The sequence below is a fragment of the Loxodonta africana genome, chromosome 15 (assembly GCF_030014295.1).
Source record: "Loxodonta africana isolate mLoxAfr1 chromosome 15, mLoxAfr1.hap2, whole genome shotgun sequence".
Lineage (NCBI taxonomy): Eukaryota > Metazoa > Chordata > Mammalia > Proboscidea > Elephantidae > Loxodonta > Loxodonta africana.
The window spans coordinates 84,141,740-84,163,659 of NC_087356.1; the positions used below are offsets into that span (position 1 = coordinate 84,141,740).

The 21,920-nt window shown below is 49.3% G+C and overlaps 1 protein-coding gene across 2 annotated transcripts; it reads right to left on the bottom strand.

Moving 5' to 3' along the window:
• Window positions 1-7,448: 7,448 nt before the first annotated feature.
• HTR3A (5-hydroxytryptamine receptor 3A) lies at window positions 7,449-19,695 on the bottom strand. 2 transcript variants are annotated; one of them, XM_064269043.1, is made up of 10 exons: window positions 19,623-19,695; window positions 19,422-19,437; window positions 16,975-17,110; window positions 16,646-16,690; window positions 15,399-15,508; window positions 13,753-13,922; window positions 10,947-11,107; window positions 10,159-10,369; window positions 9,845-10,066; window positions 7,449-7,774 (listed from the first exon to the last, which is right to left on the bottom strand). In XM_064269043.1, the coding sequence occupies exons 1-10, from the start codon at window positions 19,687-19,689 to the stop codon at window positions 7,476-7,478; spliced, it is 1,437 nt and encodes a 478-aa protein (XP_064125113.1). In that variant the 5' UTR covers window positions 19,690-19,695; the 3' UTR covers window positions 7,449-7,475. The 2 variants fall into 2 exon arrangements, with proteins under 2 accessions (XP_064125113.1, XP_010596188.1); XM_010597886.3 differs by lacking the exon at window positions 19,422-19,437 and having other exon boundaries at window positions 16,975-17,141; window positions 19,623-19,689.
• Between the last annotated feature and the right edge of the window lie 2,225 nt (window positions 19,696-21,920).

The window sequence follows — 21,920 nt, forward strand, 5'->3', positions numbered from 1 at the left end:
GCCAACCCCCAAGGGAGCTGTCTGGAAGTTCCTGGAGAGACTGAAATCCGTTTCCTCCTTTAGCAACACTACTGCACTTTCTGTTTGCTCTGCGGGGCAGCAAATGGGTTTCTCTTCACAAAACGGATTATCAATGAAAAATAGACTTTTAAGGCAACTGTTATCTGGGCATCCCTTGTCAGTCCAGCGACACCCCCCCCCCCGCCCCAGCCAGCTTTCAACCCCATGGAGCACGTCCCCTTCTGCTAGCAGCGCCTCTTCCACACTGCACCCCACTATAAGCAAGTTGGCACCCCGGGGCGTGGGTAAGGGCAGTGGCCAGAGTGGCGCCCTTCTGGCGGTGGGTGGGGTGGCTGGCCTCGGAGCCCCTTCCTGGCAGCAGTGAGGACCCTGCCGGTGAACCCACTCTCGCCCGCTTTCTGCTACGGAATCAGCGCGTCCTTCTTCCTCGGGGCGAGGAGGGGCCAGGCTAGGACTCCATGTGGCTCGGCTGGGGACCTCAGGCGTTTGACCCGCGACCCCACGGCAAATCCTTCCGACCTCTGAGGGAACCTCAGGAGGAAGATCATGACCCCCACAATGGACAAAGGCTGCGCTGAGGCTTCTCTTTCCCTCCTCCACTGGAGGTCTTTGACTCTAGGGAGCAGATCCAGAAACTACAGGGAGGTGGGTCTCAGCAAGGAAGAGGGCCAGGGAGACTCTTCAGGGTAGGGAGTAAGAAAACGTTTCGTGGTGTTACCACCATGGAACGTCTGTACTTTGCTGCCACCTTGTGGAAAGAACCTGGAAGGACAGGGTTGTGGTTACCCTAGACCAAAGATTTTACATCTCCTTCTGGTATTTTTTTTCTGGTATTTTTTTTCTGGTACTCAGGAGGACCTCACTTCTTTTTGAGTCTTCAGTGGGGGGTTCTCTCAGGTGAATGAGAGGCAGGTGGAAATGAATTCTCAGGCTTCTAAGCCCAGGCTATTGTAGCTTGTGATGTACCTCTCTGCCAAGAATTTAATTCTCTTTGTAGATACAGGAGCACAGGAAGTGTGCTGAATAGGAGAGGCCCAGGCAGGACTAGGACGGACCATCTAAGTTGTGCCCCATATCCCAAACGTATTCCCAGAGCAGGAACTGAGAGCTGCGGTTTTAGGGAAGAACTTTGTGCTCAGAAGCTGTGAATGTGCAGGGGTGGGGGAGAGGGATTAGTAATGGGAGAAAAGGGCACAAAAGGATATGGGAAGAAGTCTGGATACACTTGGTGGAGGCAGGAACTTGAGCCCTCTCTGGGCTTATGGTGGGAGCCCCTGAGGCAAAGGGTTACCAAGCTCAGCTGCTAAGGGAAAGGTCAGAGGTTCTAGTCAACCCAGAGCTGCCTCAGAAGAAAGGCTTGGTGATCTGCTTCCGGAAAAGCAGCCACTGAGAACCCTATGGAGCACGGCTGTACTCTGACACACACGAGGCAGCCGTGAGTCAGGGTCGACTGGGTCTCGTTTTCTATGTGGTGAGTGACCAGTTCCCTTCACCCTGCCGGTGTCAGACATGGGACAAGAAGGATAAAGGGCCCCCGCTCTGATCCACCCTGGGAGCAGTCCCCACCCATTCAGGGAGACAGAGACTGATGCATGGGACTCGGGAAGGGGTGGTCTTCCACTAGATGTTCCTCTACACCCAGCTGTGTGACTTCCCTAGGCTTTTATCCCAGACTGGAGGCATAGTATCCCCATAAAGTTCGTGAGCTGGATACTTTTATGACTCCCACTTTACAGATGAGAAGATTGAGGCACAGAAGAGCGAAGAACAGCTCCAGGGCTTCCCAGCCAGCAGGCGTGGGGCTGAGATCCAGATTTTGGGTCCCTCATTCCACACCAGGTTGCTGTGGGGCCAGCTGTGACTCATGGCAGCCCCGTGTATGTCACAGTGGAACCGTGCTCCTTAGGGTTTCCAATGGACGATGTTTTCGAAGGTAGATCGCCAGGATTTTCTTCCTAGGCATCTCTGGGTAGATTTGAACTCCACCCTTCTGGTTAGAACCTGAGAGCACTAACGTTGCACCTCTCAGTGACCCCTCGGTCCATGCGGCACGCTCATATTGTCGCTGACAAGCGTATTGTGAAAGGAACGCCAGTGTCGAAGCCGAGGGTGTCTTAGCTCCAGCTCCAGGGCTCCATCCCAACTAGAACCCCCATTAGGGGAAAGCCAGGCACATCCTCCCTCCCCTCTGCCTGGTCTTCCCCTTCCCAACCTACAGGGATAAAGACTTTAAAGGCTTGTAGGAAACGAGATTCCATTCCTTCCGTTTTGGGTTTCCAGTTTAATTCATGGTAGGAATATCATTATCAGGAAATTCTCTCTCCAGTCTAACCTCATGCAGGCTGGGCCCTGGATAAGGTCCCAGATGGAAGAGGGAGAGGTAGGGAGTAGGACTCTGTTACAGAGAAAGTATTCTTGGTCTCAAACCAGGGTTTCGTTCTCCAACCATGGCAGTCAGGGCTGGCCAATCACAGGCCTCAACAGGAAAACTTAAATTATAGAGGACCAAGTTAGAGGAAAGGGAAAAAAAAAAAGATGGGTGCTGCAGCTGATTATTAATTATCTGCTGTTTTTGTGCACGGTTAGGGCTCCCCCCACCCCAAAACTGGTCAGAGCACACACTATGTGGGGGTGGGGAGAAGGCCAATGAGTTGATGGCCAGTCAAGACAATTGTGTGGGGCCACTTCTAGACCCTTCTCAACTTCACCCTCCACCCTTTCCCTCCCCTCCACTCCCCTCCAATCAGGGAGGAGCTGCCCTTCTAGCCCACCGCCCCTCCCCAAACACTCTAGAGGAAGGGGAGTGATTAGCATGGGGCATTGTCCCCAGATAATGGGCCCCAGCTGCGGCATGAAAGCAGAGACAAAGCGCCGGCCGCTCCACTGGCATTATCCCCTCGTTAAATCTCTGTTATTAGATTAAATTCAAAATGTATTGATTCAGAGGCTGGGGGATGTGGGGAAGGGAGGAGAATCTGGCTTATGAATGCTGAACCTTACCCCACCACATGCTCTCCCTCCTCGCTCACCCCCACCAGGCTTACCCCCACCAAGCAACTTTTCCTCCTCTCTGCAGGCCCAGAGAAATCAAGGAGGAACTCGCCCAGAGCCCATATGCTGGTCTTGGAGCACACTTCCTGAGTCATTGAAAGCCCCTGAATGTCCACTGTGGGGTAAGATCCTTGAGGTTTTTTTTTTTTTTTTTTTTTACTGTGGTAAAATATATGTAATATAGTTTGGAGAGACCGTGACAAATGAACTTGAAATCTTTAAAATATATATATATACACCAAACTTATTGCAGTTGAGTCTATTCCTACTCAGCAACTCTGTAAGACAGAGTAGAACTGCCCCATGGGGTTTCCAAGGACTGCCTGGTGGATTCAGACTGCCCACCTTTTGGTAGCAGCTGAACTCAACCACTACGCCACCAGGGTTTCCTTATATATATGTATGTATACGTATGTTCACTGTTATTAGTTGCTGTCAAGTCACTTCCAACTCATGGCAACTTCACATGTGCAGAGTAGAACTGGCTCATAAGGTTTTCAAGGCTGTAATCTTTGGGAAGCAGATCTCCAGGCCTGTCTTCCAAGGTGTCTCTGGGTGGATTTGAACCAAAAACTTTTGGCTAATAGTCGAGCATGTAACCATTTGCCCCACCCAACAATAAACCAAATCGTTGCTGTCAAGTCTATTCCAACCCATAGCGACCCTGAAGGACAGAGTAAAACCGCCCTATAGGGTTTCCAAGGAATGCCTGGCGGATTCGAGCTGCTGACTTTTGGTTGGCAGCTGTAGCTCTTAACTACTATAGCGCCATTTTATGTCATAAAATTTGCATTTTGGCCATTTTTAAGTGTAAAATTCATGGACATTAATTGTATTCACAATGTTGTGCAACCATCACCATTACCTATTTCCAGAACTTTCTTGAAGTCGTTGAACTCCAATTTGCCAATATTCAGGAGGGAAAGAGCCTCCAGGGATGGCAGCGGCAGGCTCCAGGGTGCTGGAGCAGTATCGTTGGGTGCCATCGTGGAGACCCCATGTGACAGAGTAGAATGCCCTGTGGGTGGGGGGAGATGTGGCAGTCTGTTTCTGTGAAGATTTACAGCCTTGGAAGCTCTGTGGGGCAGCTCTACTCTGTCCTGTAGGGTCGCTATGAGTCGGAATCGACTCGATGGCAATGGGTTGGGTTGGGTTGGGTTGGGTTAATCTTTGGTTGGGTTTGGTTAATCTTTGGTTGGGTTTACTCACCAGATCTTTCTCCCACAGAGCAACTAAGTGGATTCAAATCATCAACCTTTTGGTTAGCAGCTGAGTGCTTAACCATTGCACCTGTAGGGCTCCTCGTTGGAGCAATAATGGCTATGAATTCACAGAGGGCTGATGGGGTTCAGGCTGGGCACTTTCAAAACTTGTAATGGAAAAATTTCAGTAGAAATGATAGATTTGGAATGCAGGGTGGATAAGAAAAGGCAAACAGAACCGGGAGTATTCAAAGTCAAATAGAGAAGGCTATGGGGAAGGAGTGCAATGAGATGGAGGATCAGCAAATTCTCAGAGCGCTTATGAAGACATGGGTGGTTTCTGGTTTTCTCTCTCTGCTTAGGACTGAATGAGAGGGAATGGGCTAAGATGGCAGCAAACAGGAAGGAAGCAGATTCTGGGATAGGTGGGAGGGAAACCCTGGGTGTCCTTAGACTCCAGACAAGATAAAGGTCTCCTTGGGAGAAGACCAAGATCAGTACCGATGGACAGGAGTTAGCACACCAGGAAGTTCTCTGGCCCTGGCCTCAATTTCCCATCCCTGGGGAGCACAGCCTGAATGCTAGATCGATGAGCTGATTGGATGTGGCTAGTAGGGCAGAGGATGTTACACGTAGTGGCTCTTTCTCGAGGTGGTTAATTGGCTGCCTCAATGCTGGGCTCTGTTGTACCACTGATTTTGGGCAAAGGGTGGGGAGGGGGAAATGGGGAATCAATAGGCTGATTAGCGTCTTACTAGCTCTCTGGTTGGACACTTTGTCAATAGCCACCAACTTACTGACCAGCATGCATTTACAGGCCCACACTGTCCACCTTTCTATCACTCTGGACCAAAACCTAACAGTCACCTAACAGCATGCCTAGCCCAAGCACGTCCTAGTGGAGTACGGTAGCTTTTGGTCCCAAGACCAGACTCAAAGTATGGGCAAGCAGGGGCCATCCTGAGAAAGTAGACATTAACAATCCTTTTCTTTAGCCCAATCTCTTCTCATCAGAAGGCAACACTTGTAAGTGGGGCCAATCTCCAGCCCCATAGTCTCCTGCTCTTTGCTGGGAAACCTTGATTCCTACCCACCAACAAAGTAAAGACAACTATAAAGCCCCTAACAAATATCAAAAGCACATACGTCTGGGATAGAGTTAGCAGGTGAGAACTCATTCACAGTTCACCTGAGGAACAAGCAACCAGCTAGACAGGATTTAATGTGTTCTTCATGCATGCTGAGGAAGCTGGGAGAAGCTACACCTGACAAGACCCCTCCGTTAGCCTCTAGGATCTTTCAGACATGAAGCTCCCAAAGGCTCGAGGTTCTTGCCCTCTCTCCAGCCTGTGGTATGGCCTACTAGCTAGAATTGCAGAGTTTGGGATCATGGGAAGGTATAGCTTCAGACTTTCCACACTTAAGATTGGCCAGCCTGAAATAACTGGGAAGGCAGCAGAGATGTTAGAACTCATCCCCAGATATTACAGTTGTGACCTTTTCTTTTAGCCTGGCAGTGTTCTATGATCCCTCTCTACCATGCCTTCTTCCAAGTGACAGACAGCCCAGACAAGGAGAGGGGTAAAGGTGGAAGGAGAAGGTGGAAACCACAGGGAGCCCCAACCATACTTTGAGGATGCTGGGACAGGCAATGGCCTTGGTGGGTTCTGGCTTTCCTTTCCTCCAAAGACTTGTCAGGTGGATGCTGTGACTAAGGTGTTGTGTTCCTTGGCATGTCTTAAAGTCTGATGTCTGGGAAAGGAGGCCAGGACATGAGAAGTAAAATTAAAGACCATCACCCCAACTTTGCCTTCCTCATGGTCCTGCTTCCTGGTAGCTGTGCCAGGGGCTGACTTCTAAGAAGCAAACTCAAGCCTTGGTCTTCTCCATGGTTTCCAAACCCCAAGCCAGCTGGTGCTGGCCATGGTGCTGATGTATTTGTCTCCATTGGAGGGTCCTTTTGAGAAGGAGCGGGGTAGTTGCTTGTAGGGAGAGAGCTGGCTCCCAGCTTCACTGAGGGACCATGAGCCCAGAGGGATAGAAGACTGTGTGCCCCTACCCCCAGCATCTTTCCAGGGGATCCCAGAACTTGAGCTTCCCCTGCCTCACCCCACCATTGCTAAGCTTTCATGGTCCCGACCCTTACACCTTAAATCCAACCTGTATATATAGTTTCTTCTTCAACACAGCCACCATTCAGTCACGGCCTATCCCCTGGGGCAGGAAACACCAAACAATTGAAACCACAGATAATTTCCACCCTTAACTTTAAACTTCCTCTTCCACCCACCCAGCCTTTTCCCCAAACTGCTAACAATAGGTTGAGAAGAAAGTGTAGGGCTTCGTACCATTTTATTATATCACTCATCCCTGCCATTTAATAGAGGCAGGAGTGTTGAGGGATGTGGCCACAGGTGAAGTGAAGAAGGAGACATTGGGGGTCTAATAAACCAAGTGCAGAGTTATCAGCTCCATGTAGCAGAGAGTTGGTTTTGCCTTCCATCTAAAAACAACGTTGGGAGAGATGAGCAGAATTCCAAAGCACCTTATTTAGGGAAATGCCAATGGGGAAAGTGAGGCTTGGTCGATAGATAAATAGAGTGAAGTTTAGGGAATGCGTGTGTTTCTCCTGATTTAGGACAGCATGTTTTAAAGCCATAATGGGCAATGGGGGAGAGGATGTAAGAGTCTTGAACACCATGTTCTTGTGGGAAGGATCCAGGCCTTGTCTCAAGATTGCTGAGATGAATAGGCATTGGAAACAGGGCATAGGACAGTGTATGTGGCTTAAAAATGTCCCTGGACCAAATGGTCAGAAAATGTTCTAAAGCCTAGATGATAAGGTTGGGGGACTCTGAGATGAGGCTCATGGGAATAGAACAAGAACAGAAATAGTGAGAATGTTGATATGATGTGAAGAATGTAACCAATGTCACTGAACAATGTGTGTAAAAATTGTTGAATGGGAACCTGTTTTGCAATGTATGCTTCCACTGAAAATACAATAAAATATTATGCAAAGCAAACAAACAAAACAAAACAAAAAACAGTCCCAGGCAAGCCAAGGGGAGAAAGAAAAAAAAGAATGTCCCTGGAGTCCCCTGGGCCCTGAAGGACATTCTGGGCCCAGGGGGGAACAGAAATCGCCCCCCCCCCACCCTAACCGGCCCCATACGCACCTGCCTGCAAAGCTGGGCCCACTCAGGAATACTGCCAGATGGACCAGAGCGTGACCAGGGTGATGGTGTAGGCCAGCACTGCCAGCAGGTAGATGCGGAAGAGTAGCCTGTCCAGCACAGAGCCCACACGCAGCCAGTCGCGAGCCACCTCCCGGCTCTCATCCCGCTTCTCCAGGAAGTGCCGGATGGTAGACAGCTCCTGTAGCAGCCCACGTACTGCCAGCGAGGCCCCCCGTGGTGGAGGGGGAGGGCTACCTCTACCCCACGGGATCTTCTCTAAGTCCAGGGGTCCTCCTGAAGGGCTACAGTGGTTTCCCATGGCTGGAACAAGAGCAGAGCATTGGCAAGAGAGGGAGGCCCAGCGGAATGGCCTGAACACTGTTGTTAGCTGTCATTGGATTGGCCCCTGACTCATGGCGACCCCAAGCAGAATGGAACAAAATGCTGCCCAGTCCTGTGCCACTCCCATGATTGGTTGTGGATCGGACCATTGTGATTCATAGGGTTTTCACTGGCTGATTTTTGGAAGTAGATTGCCAAGCTTTTCTTCCTGGTCCATCTTAGTCTGGAGGCTCTTCTGAAACCTGCTCAGCATCATAGCAACATGAAATCCTCCACTGACAGAAAGGTGGGGGCTGTGCCTGAGGTGCACTAGCCAGGAACCCAACCCAGGTCTCCTGCATGGAAGGGGAGGGTTTGACCACTGAACCACCACTAGCTTCTAGGTTTCTATAGTCCTACACAATTTTTTATTATGAAAAATTCCTGATATAAAAAGTATAAAGAATAACATAGACTTGTGTACCCACCATCCATCTTAAACAAATAAAGCTAATATAAAATTTTCAATTGTGTACCTATATGCCCCTCCTTAGTGACATACTCTGTCCCCTCTCTCACATCATCGATATCATGAATTTGGTGTTTTCCTTTCCCATGCTTTTTTTTTTTTAACCTATGGACTTTCCCCAGAAATTTAATATTCTTTATTTTATTTGAGCTTCTCAGTAACCCCATGAGAAAGGCATGGTAGGGGTGATTACTAGCCCCACTTTTCATATGAAGGTGCTGATGCTCAGAGAGGTTAAGTGACAAGGCTATGGTCACGGAGCTGGAGCATCATTTAATGATGAGGCCACCAAGGCCCAGGTATCTGAACTCCCAATCCAGCGCTCTCTCCTTTATGCCATATTACCGCAGGAGGCTGGCCAGTGGTCACTGCCCTCCTCGCCGGGACTCCAAGTCCTTTTGTACCAGAAATCTCACTTTCAGATCTGGCTGCCTTCATCAAAAAAGTGAACAGTAAAATTAGGCATTAGGCTGCAGACTGGCTCACTCTGCTGACTAGCTCATGAGGTGAAGGTCTTAGATGAACCAAGAATGTAAAAGGCCTGGCCCTAGCCAGAATGAAGGATGAAAAGTGATGGAAGGTAGTGGTTAAAAGCACTAGCTTAGTCACAGGCTTTGTGACTTTAGGTAAGCTTTTGTTTAGCCTCTGTGTGTTTCAATTTCTTCATCTGAAAAATGAGAAGGAGAATGCAATCGGTGGCCATGAGGATTGCACGTGACAATGCACAGAAAGGGCTTGGCACAGGCCTGGCTCCAAGTTCTCAGTAAACAAACCGATAAACCAACCACTGCCAACACAAAACGGGAGCTGTAACAATTCTTCAGGGGCTAGAGACCCAGATGTAGTGTCTCTCTGCACCTACATCTTCCTGCCTCATAAACAAACAAAAAAATCAAACCCTTTGCTGCCAAGGCAATTTCGACTCTTAGCAACCCTCATCTTAATTCAATGGGCCTGGTCTTTGAGCAGTTTAGAGTGAAAGTTTTAAAAAGAAACCCTGGCTGCAATATTTAACCATGTGAGGCAAGGAGGCCAATAACTGCCTGAGGGGATCTAATTCACCCCATTCAAGGTCTCTGGGTGGTGCGAGCGGTTTGTAAGGGGCTGCTAACCTAAAGGTGGGTGGTTTGAACCCACCCAGTGGCTCCATGGGAGAAAGGCCTGGTGATCTGTTTCCATAAAGATTACAGCCAAGAAAACCCTGTAGTGCAGTTCTACTCTGTAACACATGGTGTGGCCGTGCGTCTGAAATGGCAACAGTTTTGGTTTTTGGTTTATGGGTGCATCTCAGAGAGAGACCACTCTCAGCCTGGATGTCTCAGCTCCTGGGACTTCTTCTACCTTGTCTCTGTCCACACCTGGGCTGATAAGAGGATGTGAAAGTGGAAAGGGAGTCCAGATCCTCCCCTTCCAAGGAGGTTGGGTGTGGGGGTGCCTTGTGCAGGGCAGCATCCGATTTCACCCCCGCTGGAGACTCCACCAGGCCCTGAATCCAGGCCAGAAGTGGCCCCTCCATAGGGGCTTTCTCCTCCCTCTCTCACCTGAACAGTCATCAATCTTGGTGGCTTGGGAGGTGGCTGAGAGCCTTGGGGAATTCGACTGCTCCCCCAGGCAAAGCAGCACAGCAATTCTCTCCAGAACGAAGCGCCGCAGCCAGGTGGGCACGGGCTGCTGCAGATCTTGCTTGTGCACCACCCGGACGATGAGGATGGTCTCGGCCAGGCTTATCACCAGCAGGGCCATGCACACGACAAAGTAGACACCTGTGCACGCCAGGGAAGAGACACACACGAAAGGTGGGAGGTGCAGTCTCCTCTGCCACACTGAGCTTCCCCCCCGGGGGGGCTGGTCTTACCAATGAGGGGAGTGCCAATGGCGGTTGCAGGCAGCGTGTCAGACACGATAATCAGGAAAACGGAGTAGCCCAGGAGGAGTGTAATCTTGAAGGAGACTCTCTCACCACTGTCTGGGGGCAGGTAGAAGCCTGCGATGTCCATGACCATGAGGAAGATGCTGGGCAGAATAAGACTGACTGCATAGAATAGGGGCCGCCGCCGGATGACCACCTGGGGACCGGGAGAGGAGACAGTCTCTGCACCCAAGAACCACCCCCATCCTAGACACCCCTGCTTCCCGGAGCTGTCAGCCTGGATTGCTCAGAGACAGAAATGGACGGGCCCCACCGTCTGCCTCTGGATCCAGACTTGGGGTTGCTTGAAAGGTTTGGAGTGGTTCAGGATAAGTAAGGGACAATTTGCCTGAGATTCCCCATTCACTTCGTTGAAGTTCCAGGGGAATGTGCGCAACCCCGAAGCCGGAAAAAGGCTAAGGAAATTATGGCTCCTTAAGTCTACCTGGAAGGAGCCCCGGTGGCACAGTGGTGAAGTGCTCTCTTGCTAACTGAAAGGTCAGATATTTTTACCCACCAGCTACTCCATGGGAGAAAGATGTGGCAGTCTGCTCTTGGAAAGATTATGGCCTGGGAAACACTCTGGGGCAGTTCTACTCTGTCCTATAGGGCCACTATGAGTTGGAACTGGCCTGATGGCAATGGGCTTGGTTTGGGCTTTTTGAAGTCTACTGGGTGTGAAGGTCTGTAGTTTTATCATCATTTTACCCACATTCACTCCCTGTCCCACTCACGTAGAACTTCATTTCTGCGTAATAATTACTGGCTTCAATACTGAACTTCTGAAACTGAGTCAGCACCCCCAGAAGCTCCCACTCGCCCTGGTTCATGAAGACGCTCCTGTCGTACTTCACCTTTTCTGGCTTGCGCCACAAGGAGATGTTGATGTCCTGGACTGAGAGAGAAGAAATCAAGCCAATTTTGGGATCTAGTACCAGGAGACTGCCAAACCTTGAGGTGGTGAAATGAGGGTGGAGTAGGGTGGGGGGTTGGGGCAGCAGCCAAGAGCGTTGATGTCAGGTGACTTGAGTTCAGGTCTCAGCTCTTATCTTCACCCTCAGTTTCCTCAGCTATAAAATGAGGTGATATGACGCATCCTACCCGTCTCATAGAAAACACAAAGGACCACATAAATTGTCGATTAGAAGACCTCTGTTTATCTCTCTCTGTGTCTCTGTGTCCGTCTCTCTCACACACACACGCACATACGCACACACCCCTTCCAAATGCCTTGCTAGGTTTTCCTGTTAGAATTACGCATTCAGGAAATGAACACAAGCCAACATTCTTTACCTTTGCCTTGATAGAACTGCCTTGTCCATAAAGGTGAATTGGAAAAATAAGCGAACACCTCACTTATAGAATAGTAGTCCTGCTTCCCTGTATTTACAGCAGAGAAGTAGACATGTGTGCCAGGAAGGACAGGAGCATCCACTACAGCAGAACACCAGACAAGATCTAAATGGCTGTCAATCAGGAAAATGCTTAACAAACTACTGTGAGATATTTTATAGCAGTTAAGATTTACGAGGGAGATCTAACATGGAAATATGTCCAAGATCTCTTGATGAGGAGAAAGAAGCCAGTTGCAGAATACCATAGTACACACAATATGATACAGTTATGTAAAATAAAAACCCATAAAGCAAAGTCCATGTAATTTCCATGGATGTCTGTGTGTGTGTGTGTGTGTTTGCACACACAAATAGATATGTGAATATAAATGCATAGAGAAGGATCTGGAAGAACACACTATATGAAGTTTATTCAGACAAAAATAGTTAGTCAACTTTGGTATGGGCAGTTGTTAAAGAGTTTGGAATTGAGACTAGCGGTCAAAAGAGACTTTAGCCTTATCTGTAATTATGGCTCTTGTTCAAGAAAATTATGTATTACCTACGTAATTTAAAGTTAATTTAAAAATAAAACAGAATGGAGATAGAGGGTACCTTTTCACAATAGGGCAATGTTCATGCCACTGACCAGTAGTGAGCGCCTACCATTCATTCCTTCAATCAGAATTTGCCCAGCACCTCCTTTTTTGCCAGGCACTGTGCTAGGGATTCAATGGTGGGCCAGAAAGTCATGGCCTTGCCCTCTCTAAGTTTATATCTAGTAGAGAAGTAGACATTGAGCAAGTATTTACAAGTGTGATAGAGGTGGAAAGAACAGGGAGCTCTGAAATGGGGCATCAGGGATGGCCTAGTCTGGAGACTGGGAGGTCGTTTCCCTGAGCCACTGTTTCTTACACTGAGACCCAAAGGGTGAGCAGAAGAGTTGGACAGGCTAGATGTGGCTGAGGGGGTAGATGGGGGAAGAGGAGAGGGTAAAATAGCCTAGCAGAGGAAGCAGCATGTGAAAAAGGGAAAGAACCAGGGGTTTCAGGGTCTGGAAAGGCCAGCAGTTTGGGTGGAGCAGGGCTGCAGATTAATCAGTAAGCAAGTTACACACAGGCTTATTCGTGCTTAGTTACTTAATCTGTAGTGCACAATTTCACCTGTTTGTGGTGAAAAACAGGTGAAATTGTGCACTATGAATTAGTAAGTAAGCACAATTAGCCCGTGTGTACCTTGCTTACTGGGTAGTCCACCCCTGGCTGCAGGGAGTTGTGCACAGCTGAGGCTGGAGTGGTGGGCGGCAGGCAGGGTCAGGCTTTGCAGGGCCCTACTGGCCAGGTCCTGGATTTGGATCATGTCACAGGAGTGCTGGGAAGCCATTGAGGGTTTAACAGAGAGGAATCTGATCAGATTTGCATTTTTAATACGTTCTCTCTGGCTGCTGTGAGGGGGACAAGAATGAATAAGGGAGACCAGTAAAGAGGCTATTGCAGAAACTAAGGCAAGAGATGGGGGCGGTAGTGAAGATGAAAAGAAGTGGGTGGATTTCAGAGACTTTTAGTACCAGACCCTGTTTGTGATAGTGGAAATGGACTGTCCCTCACACTGTCTCATTAAATCCTTATAACATGAAAGAGCCAGCAAGGGTAGCAACGCCAGCTCCATTTGGAGGATAAGGAAACAGAGGCTCAGTGACATTAAGAAAACAAGTGGTAAGTAAGTTGGCTAACCACCACCTGTCTGTCAGTGTGTTGTGCTGTGGCAGCTTGCATGTTGCCGTGATGCTGGAAGCTATGCCAACAGTATTTCAAATACCAGCACGGTCACCCACAGTGAACAGGATTCAGCAGAGCTTCCAGACTAAGACAGACTAGGAAGAAAGGCCTGGTGATCTGCTTCCAAAAATTAGCCAGTAAAAACCCTCTAGATCATAACAGAACATTGTCTGACATACTGCTGGAAGATGAGCCCCTTAGCTTGGAAAGCACTACGCAACAGCCGCAACAGTGGGCTGAAATGTACCAACCACCATGAAGATGGTGCAGGACTGGGCAATGTTTTGTTCTGTTGTACATGGAGATGGCTTGATGACAACTAATAATAACTGGGTAAGGGAGAAGAAGGCATCCAAGGTGTGCGCTTCACCCAGGTGTCCCTGGGCCACCCTACCTCCTCCCCCGCCCCCTGAAGCCCACATACTCACTGGTGTGCAGCCAGCTGGTGAAGGTCAGCGAGCAGTTCTGAACGTCGAAGGGGAAGTTATAGATGTCAAGGCTGCAGGCAGTTACCACCTGGAGGGGCTTGTAGTTCTGGACGTTACCATTTTGCTGAACATACACGTACGGGATATTTGGAGACTTTCCCACGTCCACACTGGCCAGAGAAGAGGGGTCAGTGTAGGAACTCAGGAAGCAGGTCCTAGGTCTAGCCCTGGGAGTCTGAAGGTCACTGAGCAGCCCAATACGGGGAGAAATGCAGGGGGAGAGTAGGCAGCAGACAACCTGAATGGTTCTGTCAGATCCCAGTGTTTCCAACCTTCCTATATTTGACCTCCTCACTTGCCATTGTCAAGGCTACCTTCCAAGCAATAAAAGGCGTTTCTCCTTCTTCATTCCACTGGCATCCCAGCTACAAAAGTCAGGAAAGAAATCCATAGGCCCAAAGCTGGCTGTATGCCCAGCTGCCCCCACATTATTGCCCACTCGGGCTGGGCAGCCCAGCTTCCAGGATCAGCAGCCCTGGGGCCAGGGCAGCCTTGGTGAGAGAACAGAATCTTGGGCTCCATCCTGATTCTGGCTTCTCTTTGTTTCTCATCCCTAGAAGTCGTGTGAAATGAGAATAATCATCTCTGGAGGCAAAGGGACTAGAGAAATCATTGATGAGAATTGGGGGAGGCCAGGAGAGTCCCACGAGATCTCATTCCACTCTCTTGCTGACCCTGGACTCTACACTCTCCCGATGACCACTGTGGAGTGGAGTGGACTAGGCCTGGGGTCATGAGCCTGCTGCCTCCTGTGGAATCAGGCTCAAGGCTGAGAAGTTAAGGCTAAGGTATTTCACAGTTTAAACTAGAGATCTGGACAGAAAGTGGAGTTTCCCAGAACCCCTCCAGCCTGAGTTATGCAGAGCATGGGAGCTTCCTCCCCTGGAAAACAACGTGAGTAGCACTCCCTAGAGTTGGGTAATGCGATTGAGTACTGGGTGCAGGGAGGTTGGTCCCTGCCGCCTTCTCCTTTCCATCCATCCCTTCTCACCAGCCATCTTTCCCACCCTTGAATTTAGAAGAAGCTCAGGTGGTGGAGACTAAAGGAGCCTCAAGGAGAAGGTGTGTTGGATGGGACCAAAGGAGACAGCCTTTGGCTGCTGGGAATGAAGGCATGTTGGGGATGTGATTTGTGGACAGTCAGGCACATGTGTAACTTAAGAGGTTTGAGAGTGTCCCCCAGCTCCAAACCTCCCCTGTGACCAGGAGCGGTGATCACCAGAAGTGCCCCCGCTTCTTTCAGCAATATCACTGTCCCTTTGCAAAATGCAGCTGCCCCTCCTTAGCTTATTCTAGCTCAGTGTGAATTCACTCACTGGCTTACTTTTCCCTGTGATGGGGGCCCTTGGACCAAGAGCTCAGAGTTTCAACATCAGGCATAGAAGATGGGGAGTTTAAAAAAGAAGGGAAAGGTGGGGGGATGGCAAAGGAGAGTTAGGGCCAACTTTACCTATAGTTCTACAAATCTAGGCGGAACATCTCAAACATGGCAGCAGTGATCTTGTCTCCTGCCTCCTACCCCAGCCCCCTTGCTTTCTCCAGCCCTTAGCCCACCCAGCTGCCCAGCATGGGATGAAAATACTCACAACTCATTGATGAGAATGTCTGGGACCCAGATGCTCTCAGTGGGGATGGACAACTTGGTGATATTGTCAAAGTCCTCAGGGTGCCACTGGAGAAACTCATCCATCCAGCACTAGGGGAGAAGCAGGCCCTGTCAGGGGCAACCCCAGCATCCCAGGCAAGGGGTGGCTTTAACTCAGGTCAGCTTCACCCCTCAGTGCCCAGGCAACAGGTGGCACCCTGGGAAAACCTGGGTGATACCCAAAACACTCAGCATTAACTTAGGGCCCCCCGTTTCAGTACTCACATACTCTCTGATGTGCACTTAGGACACAGACAGGTGGAGCCTATCCCAGGGAAGAAAGGCCTTTTGTCATTCCTGGTGCTATGACTCCCCTAACCACTAACTGAGTGATTTTGGACAGATAGCTTCCTGGATCTTGGTACACACATACATAAATGGAGATCCACCTCCCAGGGTAGACCCAGCCAGTGGCACCACAGAGGAAAGCCCTGGCGATCTTCTTCTATAAAAATTACAGGCAAGAAGATCCTATGAAGCTCAGTTTCACTCTGTGACATGAGTCAGAATTGACTCAACAATGGTTTTTGGTTTTCGCAGGGTCGAGCTGATTACTGCTAAGTTTTGATCAATGCATTCTCCACTCTTTTAACAGAATGGCCAGTCTAAAATGTAAACTTGATCATGTCACTCCCTTGCTTAAAACTCTTCAGTGGTGCCCGTTGCCCTGTTGTCGTTAAAACCCTCTGCCGTCGAGTCCATTCCAACTCCTAGTGGCCTTAGAGCACAGAGTAGAACTGCCCCACAGACTTCTAATCTTTCTGGAAGCGGACAGCCGTATCTTTCTCGTGTGGAGCAGCTGGATGGGTTTGAACTGCTGGCCTTTCAGTTAGCAGCGAAGCACTTAACGCCCATTAAGTCAGCTCCAACTTATGGTGACCTTGTATATAACAGAAAAGATGTTACCTAGTCCTGTGCCATCTTCGTGATTGCTGCTTTGAGCCTATTGTTGTGAATATTGTGTCAGTCTATCTCACTGAAGTTTTCCTTGGTCCTCTACTTTATCAGATAAGCTTGTCTGTCAGTTTGTCATATGATGGTAGATTGTGTGTTGCTGTGATGTGGGGAACCATGCTACCACTATTTCAAAATACCAGCCCTGTCATTCAGGGTGGACAGAGGAATTGTTCCTGGAAAAACAAGCCCCATTCTAGGAAATGGGGGTGATTGAGGGGCTGGTCAGCTCACCTGCCGGTACCAGATGTAGGTGGTCAACACTTGATTCTTCTCATCCTGTGAAAAGAAAGGGAGACAGACTCAGGCAGCCCATGTGGGCTGGAAGTCCATCTCATGGACACCCAGCCCCACAGAGGAGCTGCTTCTTGGTGTCCCTGTTCCCTTGGGAAGTGAGAGTGAAGAAAAGGGGCTGGTGAAGTTGGTAAGCTGGAGATCCCTGGTCAGCCAGGAAAAATGGAGTGCCCCCAGCACTGCCCAGGGGTGAGTGGTCTCATGTGGCCTTCTCTCCACCCCCAAAATGTACACCTGAGAGCGTGGGGCAGGCTGGGGCTGGTGCTCACCACATTGAGGATTGCATAGACAATGACGTCGATGAGCACAGTGGTCGGCTTCCTCCAGTCCCACACGGGCCGCACGCCTTTCGTGTAGTTGGACAGCAGGCACTCAGAGAGCCTCAGTAGGGCAGGCTTGGTGGTGCTATGGGCCTGGGGGCACCCCTTCCACTTGGCTGTGAAGGAAAGCAGTGCAGAGTGGACCCCATTCTCTGGCCTGGTTTGAAAGCTATTAAGGGACCATTCCCAACTCACAAAATTCCCAGACACCCCCACCCCACAGACTGAAATCCCCATTGCCAGGCCATTTTATCTGCTATGATTCCTGCCAAAATTCAAACGTATTGTCTCAGAGGGGTGACCCATGCTGTCATGTACACAAGAGCAGGGAGCTGGGTTGTAGGAGAAGGTGACAGAGATAAGTTTTGAAGTAGGCTAAGGGCTGAGAGGAAGCCCTGGTGACATAGTGGTTAAGAGCTACAGCTGCTAACCAAAAAGACCGACGGTTTGAATCCACCAGACGCTCCTTGGAAACCCTGTGGGGCAGTTCTACTCTGTCCTGTAGGGTCGCTATGAGTTGGAATAGACTCAATGGCAATAGGTTTTTTCTTTTTTTAAAGGCTGAGAAATGCTGAGAGTAGGGGGCCTGCCTGGAGGAGGCAGGGCTGTGGGGCTCTGGATGAGGGGCCCTGGGGAACTAAAGGGAAATGGCCAGAGGCATGCAGGCAGGAAAGGTGAGATGGATACACAGAAACTACGGGCCCAAGGGCACGATTTCTGAGCCAAATGGTCTACCTCAGCCAAGTTCAGGTCTCAGCATCCAGGAAAGCTCTTTGCCTGCCTGCTCCCAGTCCACAACCAACCAAGAAAGAAGGAAGGGTGGATGACTAGCGAAAACTGATACCCTCTCCTGCAAAGTCCACCCCAAACGATGCCCGCTTTTCTCCACTCTCACACAAATGACTAGGAAGGGTTTTCCAGGTCTCCTTCATAGGGTCTCTATATTGGCAAACTTGGTGGAATGAGAAAGAAGGTTTGGGAATGGGGTGGGAAGGAGGAAAAGCCACATTTCCTTGTTCTCTGTGTAGGCCTACAGGGACAAATAGTGACAAGAAGGCTCTATTCCTAGGTCCTAGTCTCACTCTGTGGTGACCTTGGTGTATACTCATTTTTCCTCTGGAAAATAGTGGGAGCACTTCCTGAAGGAGGCCATGAAATATGAAGGTGCAAGTATATGGGGCAGGAAGGGGGGCATCCTAGAGGACTACAGTACAGGCCAAAAGGGGATGATGGCTCTGGCAGGGTTAGATCAGGGCCTGGCTTTCTCTAAACAGAACCCTCATTTTTTCTCATTGTGCCTGTGATGTGTACAACCTATACAGCAAGTTGGTTCTCAGGTTCCCCTACCTGTCTCTAACCCACCTGTACCTGCTAAGCTTTCAGCATCCCTCAGGAGGACAGAAGAGAGAGAAGGATGAAAAGTATATTTACTGAGTATTTAGAAAATATAAGTTAACTTATATTATTCATCTTAAATTTAGGACAGTCCACCGCCACCCTGGTGGTCATCATGTTGGGCCATTTTACAAATAAGGATCCCCAAAGCTCACAGAGGTGAGTTCCATGCCCGTTATATTCCCCCAGCAAGTGGGGGAACTGAATTCAAGCCTCATTCCTGTGCCTCTTCACTATCCCAGGAGACAGCTCAGATTCTATTGTCTGGCACGCTTGACCAGCTCAGAGAGAATCAGATAGAGCCCAGCAGGGCCACTGCTGGGAGGTACAAGGTTTCTCTCCCACCAAGGAAGCGCCAGGTCACAGTCATCTCTTGCAACCTTTGCTCGCTTGGCCCACTGAACTGCCCCAAATTACAGCCCACAGGAAGGAAAGTCATAATGCCCACAAGCCCTATACATCTGGCCGGCCCCAGAGTGGCATCCTTCTAATCATGGCCCAGCCTCAGCTCCAACCCAGCCCTGTACGGGGGAAACCTTCCAAGATGGCATGATCATGGTCTGCAGCAAAAGGGTCCCTGTGAGAGTAAAACTTTCTGTATTCAGAGGAGGCAGTAACACATGCTGGTGGGAAATACAGAGAGAAGCTTGGTGTTATGGGAGTTTAGCCTGGAAGGGAACTTTGGGAAACAAAGGCCCAGAGAACACATGCCTCAGAGCCAGTGGAGCTGAGGAAAGATTGCTCGATTAGCTCCCATCTCCACTCTGCTGCTGACAAGCTGTGTGACCTTTAAGTGAATTACTTCCCCTCTCTGGACCATGGTATTCCCATTTATAACAGGAAGGGTGGACTGAATAAGTTCAAAGGTCCCTCGCAGCTGCCATTTGATGACTTTAGCAGCAGGGTAGAGAGGAGAGCAGCCCTTCTCTGGGCACCTCTCTAGTGCCTCTCGGATACACTGGGAGCTGAGCAGCGAGCCCTGATCTCACCTGGTGGTCAGCTTCTCCAACTTTCTAGCTTGACTACAATACCTCGAAATGCTGTCATGCTCATACATGGTGAGATACCCAAACTCCCTGCAGCGGCACCCATTCTGAAACCCTCCTTCCCTCAACCCCACTCCCCCCAGGAAACAAGAACCCCACACCACCCCACCTCACCTCTGTGGGTGGCCAGCCAAGTCCTGCATATTTTCCCCTTACCTTGACCCTGTGCCAGGAGTGTGGGCAGAAGCAGGGCGAGCAGTACCTGCTGGACGGGCAGCGGCATGACGAGCTTCCCACGGTGTGGGTGGCCTCCAGAGGGGTCCTTCAGGGTGCGTATTGCCGAAGGCCAGCCTGCCCACACGCTGCCAGTTTGTGCCCTGGCCAATGTGTCTCTCCTGGCTGCTCCAGGCACCTTGCGAGGACGCAGCCTCTCACTGCCCAAGCCCCCAGGGTTGCGAAGCTGCAGGTTTCCTGCAATCAGTCCTCCAGCGGGATCAGGTTTCAGGGCGAGAGCTAAGGGGAGGGATCAACTGAGAGGGGGGCTGATGTCACAGGGCGGGAGCTCAGGCCACACCATTCAGCCAGGTGGTCGGAGCAAGGTTCCCCAAGACTCCTTGGGGACAGGGGTCTGCAGGAGCCTATGTGGCAAGGGCGCAGCCCGTCTGCTGGGATGTGCTCCAGGCTGCTGCCTTCATTTATGACCCACGGCGAGTATGTCTCTGCAGCATTGGTTTGGGGAGGGGTGGGCAGAGTTAGGCAGGAGCAGATGGACTATTTCTTGTTCCCCAGGGTGAGGTAGTGCCCCTGGGCACCTCTGCAGACAGGAGAAGAAGATCTGAGGTCACCACACATCTGCCTTTTGTCTTCCTTTTAAATATTTATATTGAAATATTTAACTTTTAAATATTCAATACATAACAATTTAGTATTTAATTATATGGTAAAATATATTTATATATATAGTAAAAACATAACAGTAATATATGCTTATTGTAGAAAAAGATTAAGAAAAATTAAAATCACCCATAAGAGTACTGCCCAGAGACAGCCACTGTTAATATTTTGGTGTGTATTCGTCTATGATTTACTCCTATAATATGTATACAATGAAGTAAACACATCGTACAAACAATTTTGCATTTTCCCCTTTTTTGTGCTTAATATCATTTCATAATCATTTCAATACCTTTCTTTAAATGTATATTTTTGTTCTGAAAGAAGCCTTTATTTTCTCTTTGTAAGTTAAATAGGCAAACATCTATCTCTCAGATACCTGACTGTGTGCCCCCAAAGTTGCCTGAGCAAAGAATCACTGTGACCTTCTATTGAGAAAGAATTGCACCCCAGTTCACTCTCTGGGTAAATGTGAACTTTTCTACCCCAAGTGTACTGAAGGGCAAGAGGCACCTGTATTGATCATGGCAAGCTTTAACCACAAAACAGTTTCATTCCTTCCAATCCCTTTTCCAGTTGAATCTAAGTGTGGAATGGGCTGGGAGCATTATAGGAAGGGTGAATTTTCTGATGTGTAGTCAAGTTAAAAAAGAAAGAAAGAAAAACACCTTGTTCAGGGCTGAGCCTTCCTTGGCTCTGTCTCCAGGCTCTGGAATGTTCACTCAGGCTCCATGTGCTGCATCACTGCACAAGGCAGAAAAACAAGGAAAAACCAGCTTCAAGACTGACTGGAGATGAAGGCAAGTAAAACAGGAGAAAAGAGGGATTTAAAGGCAACAGAGCTAGACCTCCCCAGGGTGGAGTCACTCAGTCCCCAGTTGGACAGCAGGACAAGGCAAGGCAAGGAGAACTGGCTGAGGTCTTGAAGGGGCCCAAATCAAAAAAACACTTGTGGATGGATTCCTAAATACATCCCAGGCCCAACACCTGGAGCGATAAACAAAACGTCTTAGGCGCCTGCTTGCCTCCATTTATGACAATTGACACCTAGGATTATGCTGCAAATTTCTAGAAGAATTTTTCCTCTTGTTTACGTACATTATGAAATCTGCATACGGCATCATGCTATTCATATGGCCTTTAGCAATAACAAACACTCGCACCCCAACTATAATGGAAATCCATTGGTTTCATTATTAAAGAGCAAACCAACACTTAACCACTCTCCCCTACACCCTTAACAATTACCTCCAAATGCCCTCATTTTGTAGTCCTCAGGGCTCCTTGTGTATATCCACGATGCCCTCCTCTAACTCCTGCTCCACAAGGTGGCAGCGTGCCCTGGGGCCCATTCCTTGCACAGAGCCCAGCTATGTGGAGATAGAGAGCCAAGACGAAAGTAGCCACATCAGGCATTGAACTTGTTCTGAAAGGGGCAAAAACAAAGCAGGATGAAAAAGCGCAAGAAGAGGAAGAAAAGAAAGAGAAGGTAAAGCAATATAAAACGGTAGACCCTAACTGATTTCAACCCAAACCTACCTTTTATAAAAACCAAAAAAAAAAAAACAAAAAGAAGACAAACCATTGCTGTCCAGTTGATTCCAACTCATAGCGACCCGG

What these genes read in the sequence shown, in the direction of transcription:
- HTR3A (XM_010597886.3), bottom strand. Translation starts at nt 19,689, where the DNA reads ATGCCGCTGCCCGTCCAGCAGGTACTGCTCGCCCTGCTTCTGCCCACA. An exon ending in CACCAGCTGGCTGCACACCA is followed by an intron (nt 11,108 to 13,752) that starts GTGAGTATGTGG and finishes CTTCTCTCTCAG; the next exon opens with TCCAGGACATCAACATCTCC. An exon ending in CAAGATTGATGACTGTTCAG is followed by an intron (nt 7,775 to 9,844) that starts GTGAGAGAGGGA and finishes CTCTTGTTCCAG; the next exon opens with CCATGGGAAACCACTGTAGC.